The 7,891-nt window shown below is 31.6% G+C and overlaps 1 protein-coding gene across 3 annotated transcripts; it reads right to left on the bottom strand.

Moving 5' to 3' along the window:
- Positions 1–3,085: 3,085 nt before the first annotated feature.
- Positions 3,086–6,497, bottom strand: LOC105117801 (phosphoglycerate kinase, cytosolic-like). Of its 3 annotated transcripts, none has more exons than XM_011015566.1 (6): positions 6,386–6,497; positions 6,072–6,280; positions 4,527–4,865; positions 3,911–4,287; positions 3,616–3,799; positions 3,086–3,532 (listed from the first exon to the last, which is right to left on the bottom strand). In XM_011015566.1, the coding sequence occupies exons 2-6, from the start codon at positions 6,264–6,266 to the stop codon at positions 3,338–3,340; spliced, it is 1,290 nt and encodes a 429-aa protein (XP_011013868.1). In that variant the 5' UTR covers positions 6,267–6,280; positions 6,386–6,497; the 3' UTR covers positions 3,086–3,337. The 3 variants fall into 3 exon arrangements, with proteins under 3 accessions (XP_011013868.1, XP_011013882.1, XP_011013875.1); XM_011015580.1 differs by having other exon boundaries at positions 3,616–3,774; positions 3,970–4,287; XM_011015573.1 differs by having other exon boundaries at positions 6,390–6,480.
- Positions 6,498–7,891: the final 1,394 nt, after the last annotated feature.

Genomic DNA, 7,891 nt, shown 5'->3' with positions numbered 1-7,891 from the left:
GGGAAAGAGATAATTTTTGTTATGGTGTCATCATTTTTTAGTTGAGTCGTGAGGTGAACTTTCCGATGAACAAGCAAGGCACAAGTCAAAAATGAGGCATGATGCTCGCAAGCCAAGTTAAATTGAAGTTTGTCTACAGAATTATTAACTATTAATTAATTAATTATTAATTAACATAAATTAAAAGAGGAGGGGTTGCATGATGCTCGCAAGCCAAGTAAAATTGAAGTTTGTCTACAGAATTATTAACTATTAATTAATTAATTCTTAATTAACATAAATTAAAAGAGGAGGGGTTGCATGATGCTCGCAAGCCAAGTAAAATTGAAGTTTGTCTACAGAATTATTAACTATTAATTAATTAATTAATTATTAATTAACATAAACTAAAAGAGGAGGGGTTGCATGATGCTCGCAAGCCAAGTAAAATTGAAGTTTGTCTACAGAATTATTAACTATTAATTAATTAATTAATTAATTATTAATTAACATAAATTAAAAGAGGAGGGGTTCTCTCCCGTTAATTGAAGCAATGATTTGTTTGTTTTTTAAATATATTTTTAGTTTAATTTTTTATTTTAATTTAATTTTATCCTTTAATATTAAATTTTAAAATTGAATTTTATAATTTATTTTAATTTACTTTTTATGGAGTTATTCTATTTTCATAATTTAAGTTGTGGGTTTTTTTAGTTAACATGGTTGACTCAAGTATTTTTATCTTTTTTTAAATTGAAGATTTTTTCAATATTAAATTAATTTGTTGTTTTATAATTAAGACAACAATAACACTTGAGAGGGGTGAATTATGTGTTGCATTTATTATGTTAAATAATGAAAATAAACACATTAAGCACATATAACACAATAATTAACAGTATAATTAAAATATTTAAAGTAAAGAAATAAGAAAAGAGAAATTATAAACTCGATTTTTAATATAGTTTGACAAGTCTACATCCATACTTCAAGTATCAATTATACATGAGTATTGTACTCTTTTACTAGTCCAAGTAAAAGATATAATGTCCTTATGAATTCACATCAAGCAATTACATCATTTAAAGATGTTCTTTTTTCAAGATTTGTTTTTGTGACAATACATCACTAATATCAAGAGTTTATCCAAACTCCCAAATGTTTACAATTATAATTTGTTTACAATAAGATTTATTCTCAAATAGTAAATTGTACAATTAAAAATTATAATCTCTATAGTTCACTCAATAGCATTTAAAATGATTGAAGATTTGTAAATATAATAAGTGTGATATTTTATATTATTGTGTTATAATATAAAGATTTAATTTAGTACAACTTATAGCATGTTATGATTCATAATTTCTAGTTGATTTTTCTTTTGAAATAGCTTTCATATCATGTATGGTCAGAAAATCTCTTATTTTGCACAAAAAAGAGCTGTATATGTGTGTATATGTGTTTTAAAAAAAACTAATTATTTATAGTCATCAGAATACTTCTAATGATTAAAGTGGTAAACCAATTCAAATGACCATATCATTCGATTGACTAGTTTATGCAGAATTCTTAGATGTTCATCATAGATAAATAATAGTCGACTGGTTCTCAAGTATGCCTAAGCGGTTGACCGATTTAGCTTAAAAATCAATTTTGACAATCACAAACCTGATAAAAATTGAATCCATTAAAAGTATATCAATCATGTTTATGCATGCAATATATTAGTGAGTTCATTTTATTTTGGAGTAAAATATAAAGATGTAACAATAAGCACTTAAATAAATTCTTAAGAACTAAGTCTTTACTTACTTTATATTTTAGACTTGTTGATAAATTTTTACATTTAATTTCTTATGCTTGTTGATGTAATTTTCATATATACTTATTCAAACTTAATCTCATTCAAGTATATTATTAGTCTATTTTTATTTAATTTTTATTAACAAAATACATAAAATACTAATAAGTGATCTAAAGGTCAATAATCTCTCCTTTTTTAACCAAAACTAAAAAAAAAAAATATTAAGGGACCAAATAGGTATAATTTATAAAGTTTGAGGATAAAATTAAATTTTTAATATGAATTTTGAAATTATCAATCATTTTATGGTATTTTTTTTACTTTAATAATTTGTCTTTCAATTTTATCTTTAGTAAACAAACTTAACTCAATTTTCCTTGAAATTAACCTAAAAAAATACAATCATGAAAAAAAAGGAGCAAAATTCTGAATAATAAATCTACAATGAAATGTATAAGAGTAAATAATGAGTTGTGCACAGGTCACACCATTTAGAATTTTTTATAATTAGTACGGTTCATGCAGGTTAAAATATCAAGACTTCTTTTATCTCTTATTGCGTACTCCTGAGGAAACAAGGTGTAGCAATGGACTCGGAAGTTGTGAAAAAAACAAGAATGGGCAATTGTCACCTAGGTTTTGCCGCAACATATCATGGAAGCTGTCGTGGTTGATGGTTACCCTGTTTTATATATAAAAAAAAAGAAACTGCATTTGTATTCCAAATCGTTCTCTCTGCTGTGTCTTGACTTAGGACTGATGATCACAATGCCCTAGCCATAAGACTGAAACCCTTAAACCAAACCAAATGAACTTTCCATTAAACAACAGCAATTGATAATCCGGATAATGGAGTAATTTCCTTGTTAAGAGTGAGTGATAAGTCACTTCATCCAGCGATCCACCATGTCCCCATAGACCGAACATTTTCCATTGATTTAGGCTGAATTAATGTGTTCGGAATAAATCTTGTAGTTCTAGGGTTGGATTCTAAGTGTTGGATGGAATCATCATTAAAAAAAAATTAATCTCACAGGTTTTATTCTATATCTCACTTCTCTGTGCTTCTACTTTTTTTTCTGGGTTCCTTTCGAGGGATCTTCAGTGCCAAGAAAAAGGAGAGGAATAAGAGCTCCAAATCCTGCTACGCTCAGGAAATCACAGCACGGTGTAGTTTATACCGAGCATTTTCAAGACCAAACCTCGTTCTCTTCTCTCTTGTTCTCACTCTGGCGATATAGGAAACCAGAAACGATTTAATATTTCCCTTCCTCTTAGTCCAGCTTAGTCCAATTTGGATTCAACATTGGAATCAGCATTAAGATTTCAGATTGAAATAAGATTTCCTTGGGAGAGAAAATTCACATAACTGGATCATCAAAAACAATGTTCCAAAAAAGAATCCGATCTGAATTCTGAAACCATTGCATAGTTTAATATACTTGGAAGAGCATTTATTCGGTCACTCTACAGCCTCCATAAGATCAGCTCGCTCATTCAGCCCACTCCAGTAGCAAAACCAAACATATACCAGCACTAAAAGAAAAATCCAGCTCAAGCGTCGTCAAGAGCCAGGACTCCAGGCAATGGTTTCCCCTCAAGAAGCTCTAAGCTGGCACCACCTCCTGTTGAGATGTGGCTCATCTTATCAGCGAGCCCAGCCTTCTCCACAGCAGCAACAGAGTCACCTCCTCCAATGATGGTAGTCACTCCCTTGCCACTGAGCTCAGCAAGCTTCCAGGCGATTGCCTGAAAAAGGAAAAACAACGCTTGATTACAATGCTAAAATACCTGTGGTTGAACCTTGTATTATCTAGATAAATATAAGATACCTCAGTTCCTGCTGCAAACTTCTCGAACTCAAACACACCCATTGGTCCATTCCAAATAATGGTTTTGGTTGTATCCAATGCCTCACTGAATGTCTTGATAGAATCAGGTCCTATATCCAAACCCATCCAACCATCTGCTATCTCAGAAGCTGGTACCACCTGCAAGAAAATTGCACTAAACAACCTGAACAAAATTGGTCTACGTTACATTCCGATCCTCTGTGTGCATGCAAGTATGATCTTGTGTATCCCACTACTAAAAAACTGCTCCGGGTAACTCAAAAGAGCAACTCACAGGTTTACATGCACATATTCCAGGGAATGCACATAATTTAAACGGACAATGATGCAAACCTTGCTGTTGGCATCTGGAGCAAACTTGTCAGCAACAACCACATCGGCGGGCAACAGTAGTTTTACCCCCTTGACCTTGGCCTTCTCAATAAGTGAAGTTGCAAGATCAAGCTTGTCTTCCTCCACAAGGGATGACCCAATTGAGTACCCTTGGGCTTTGTAAAAAGTATAGATCATTCCTCCGCCCAAGAAGAGGAAGTCAACCTTCTCTAAAAGGGATTCGATCACACCAATCTTGGATGATACCTTTGAGCCACCAACAATTGCAGCAAATGGCTTCTTGGGATTCGCCACAGCTCCAACAAGATAGTCAAGCTCCTAAAACCAGAGCAAACAACAGGTTATAAGTGCACAAGATGGTCAAGTGTGCAGCCATGAATTTAACAAGTTAAATTGGATCAAACAGAAAATCGATTTACATTGCGCATCTTTTTTAATTATCAATGCAAAGATAATGCATTTTCTCCTTTCAATTTTTTATGTACACACGTATTTTCAAAAGATATAAATTTCTTGGGAAGAGCACTTTAAAGAAGATAAAGATGTAACCACCATACCTTCTGCATAAGGAAACCAGCAACAGCAGGCTTCAAGTATTTAGCCACTCCCTCAGTCGAAGCATGGGCTCTGTGAGCAGTACCAAATGCATCATTCACATAGACTTCTGCTAGAGAAGCAAGCTTCTTTGCAAATTCAGGGTCATTCTTCTCTTCCTCCTTGTGGAACCTTACATTTTCAAGAAGCAAAGCACCTCCTCCTGGAATCTCAGCCACCAATTTCTCAACTTCCTCGCCAATACAATCATTTGCTATCTTAACCTCAACACCAAGAAGTTCGGATAGCCTTGGTACAAGAGGCTTCAAGCTGTATTTAGGTGTAACACCCTTTGGGCGTCCCTGGAAACCATAATAAAAAAAGGAGTATATGAATGACCATTTGACAAAGATTAGTGCAAAATCCAATCATGCTAATTACTCCAGTGTTTATATCAGTTAAAATATGCAAAGAGTGGTACCAAAGCAAATTTAATTACAAACAGGAAATGAGAGGTTGGAACAAAGAAAAGAATACATGAGATTTTCATCATTTTAGAGCATCACTGTAGCATTCTCATGAAAGCAGTTCATTATTGAGATTTGTTACATAAGTTCAAATTATTTGGGATTGTAATAACATCATCAAAAGCAGGAAAGGAAGGGGGGGAAAATGAAGTATGTTTGCATTGTAAAAACAATTTAAGGTTTTTTTCATTTTTTGTGTGTGGCCTTGGATATGGGATGTCAAGAACACTCCAAAAGCGTTCGACTCCATAGTTTTGTAAAAGCTAGTGAGTTACATCCAATCGTGTTACATGATTTTAGACGAGCAGCTCAAACAATGGATTGAAAACCATCAACAGTCAATGACAATGGGCTGCCAGAACTGCAAGTGAAAACTGTCATAATAAGACTTTATTGAGGAATCAATTATCAAAGCTACATTCTCCTTAGTCACCTAACAACAGCTCCAACAAAAGAATTAAGAAAATAATTTTTACTAAATTCATCTTGGGTAGAACAGAGGTAGTTAAAGAACCAAGGAAGACAAGCTAATCCAGAAAGGTGAAAAATGATTGTCTTGTCAAACATCCTGGACAAGAAAATAAATGGTAATCCGCCTTGGAACATAAATTCAGGCAAAAACTTCTAGTGTATATCAAAACAACTGAAAAGCTAGCAGAAAACAATTGAAAGAGAACTAAAAAAATCTATCAGCTAAAACAATGGCAGAACATAGAGCGAAAGACAAATATTCTTACATGCAAATAAGTATTCTAAATCGGAAAAACAGAAGCCATGTCACAAAAATCAAAACCCAGATAAATCTGCGAATAAACATGCCATGCAATTCTAGTTCTGCCCAAGCATCCTCCAAAAACAAAGACCTCAACAAACAAAACAAAAAATCCCAAAAAAACACAAAACAGCAACAAATCAAACATCATATGAATCTGCATAAAAATCCAAATCTGTAATCCAAATAGAACAATCAAAAACATATTTCAACCCAAAAAAATGTGAAATATTTAAACTGTGAAAATCAGGGAGTCGTCAAGCATATACCAAGTGAGAGCATAGAATAACTCTGGCACCATGATCCATCAAGTACTTGATAGTGGGAACAGCAGCACGGATCCTAGTATCATCAGTAATATTAAAGTTATCATCCAAAGGAACATTCAGATCTACCCTCACAAACACTCGCTTTCCCTTCAAATCTGTTTCCTTTAAACTGCTAACACTCTTCTTAGTGGCCATTTTTTCAATAAATCCTGCATTAAACCCAAAACAAAGAAAAACCCGGATCAAGAAACACAAAAACGAACATTAGCTCATACAAAGGTGATTGAACTGTCAAAGAAAGATTGGAACTTTACTTGCCAAGAGAAAGAAGACGAAAGAGTCGGGTTTCAATTGAGATCAATAACAGACAGGGGTTGGATAGTGGTGGATGATACTAGGCGATTTATAAAGAGTACGTGTGGTATTGTCGGTTTTTTCAAAAAAAACAAATATTAATTTTTAAAATTTATTTTTATAATTAATCTATCCAAACTATCAACTACATAAAAAAATAAATATTTTTAAAATATAAAAATAAATAAATTTAAATTTAAAGTGTAAGGTAAAGTGGGTTCGGACCACCAGGATATTTTAGACTTTTTGTTTTAAATAATATTTTTTATCTTAAAAATATTAAAGTTATAGATTTATAATTTTTAATATTAAAAATAAAAATAATTAAAAAATATTTTAATTTATTTTAAAAAATAAATTACACTAAATATCCACATAAGATATTTACTGGGGGTGCCCACTGGGCCAATATGCGTGGTGTGGGTTCAAGTTAAACCTTGGGCGGTTTTTGGTTGATAAATTGGGTAAAGCTCGAGAATATACGTCTTAAATTCGAATTTGCATTCTCACGCAACCCTTGATCATTACACGTGCATGCTTTCTTGAAGTTTAATTTAGAAATTATAGTTTAAAATAATTTATTTATTTAAATATATTATATTAAGAAATGTATGTTTTTAATTTTTAATTTTAATTAATACGTAAACTATCCTAAAATACTCTTATTCTTGAAAAAAAATCAAATTTATTATAAAAAAATAGTTAGGAAATGAGTTTTAGGGCAAAGAAACAGTTACAAAAAGAGTTGTTTTGGGAATAAAAATGATAATGAGATTTTCTTTCCTTTACTCGAAGATGAGTGCAATTTAGCCAAGTTCTTGAGCTAATTATTCGAAGCTTCATCAACATCTTAGCTAATCACGGTTCAAAACTTTAAGACAGTTTTCACCCTGTTATTACACGGTTCCCTCGCTTTCAAGCTGTTTGATTTTGCGTTTTATACTAAGTTTAATTGTGTCTGGTTTTAAAAAATTATTAAATTAATGTTTTTTTAATTTTTTTATAATTTCAATATGTTGATTTCAAAAAAAATTTAAAAAATGTTTTAATATTTTTTAAAACAAAAAAATATATCTTAAAATATAATGTATACAATACAAAAAACAGGGTCAAAATGATTACTTTTTGCACGGCTTCATGTGCCCTCACGGCTGCACAGCATAAACAAAGAAATTGAGCATTTCATCTGCCTAGATTAAATCAAGATACAATGGATAAAAAAAAAAAAAAAAAAAAGTTGGCTTGGCGAAGAGAACCTTTTGCTCTATAAAATTGAAGGATTTTAACAAATTGAATGCACCACTTTGGTAGCTACCCCATTGGTGTTTCTTTATTTTTTTTATTCTTTAATAAAAAATTAACACAAGACCCTGTTTGGATTCTATTTAAAAGTATTTCTAAGTGCATTGAAGTTTTGAGCCCAGATGCACCATGTTTTAATTGTTTTTTTTTAAATAATTTTTATT

This window comes from Populus euphratica, unplaced genomic scaffold (genome assembly GCF_000495115.2).
Source record: "Populus euphratica unplaced genomic scaffold, PopEup_1.0 scaffold5.1, whole genome shotgun sequence".
Classification (NCBI taxonomy): Eukaryota; Viridiplantae; Streptophyta; class Magnoliopsida; order Malpighiales; family Salicaceae; genus Populus; species Populus euphratica.
This window is presented reverse-complemented; position numbering and strand designations above follow the sequence as displayed.

What these genes read in the sequence shown, in the direction of transcription:
- LOC105117801 (XM_011015566.1), bottom strand. Translation starts at nt 6,266, where the DNA reads ATGGCCACTAAGAAGAGTGTTAGCAGTTTAAAGGAAACAGATTTGAAG. An exon ending in CTGGTTTCCTTATGCAGAAG is followed by an intron (nt 4,288 to 4,526) that starts GTATGGTGGTTA and finishes CTCTGGTTTTAG; the next exon opens with GAGCTTGACTATCTTGTTGG. An exon ending in GAATATGTGCATGTAAACCT is followed by an intron (nt 3,800 to 3,910) that starts GTGAGTTGCTCT and finishes AATTTTGTTCAG; the next exon opens with GTTGTTTAGTGCAATTTTCT.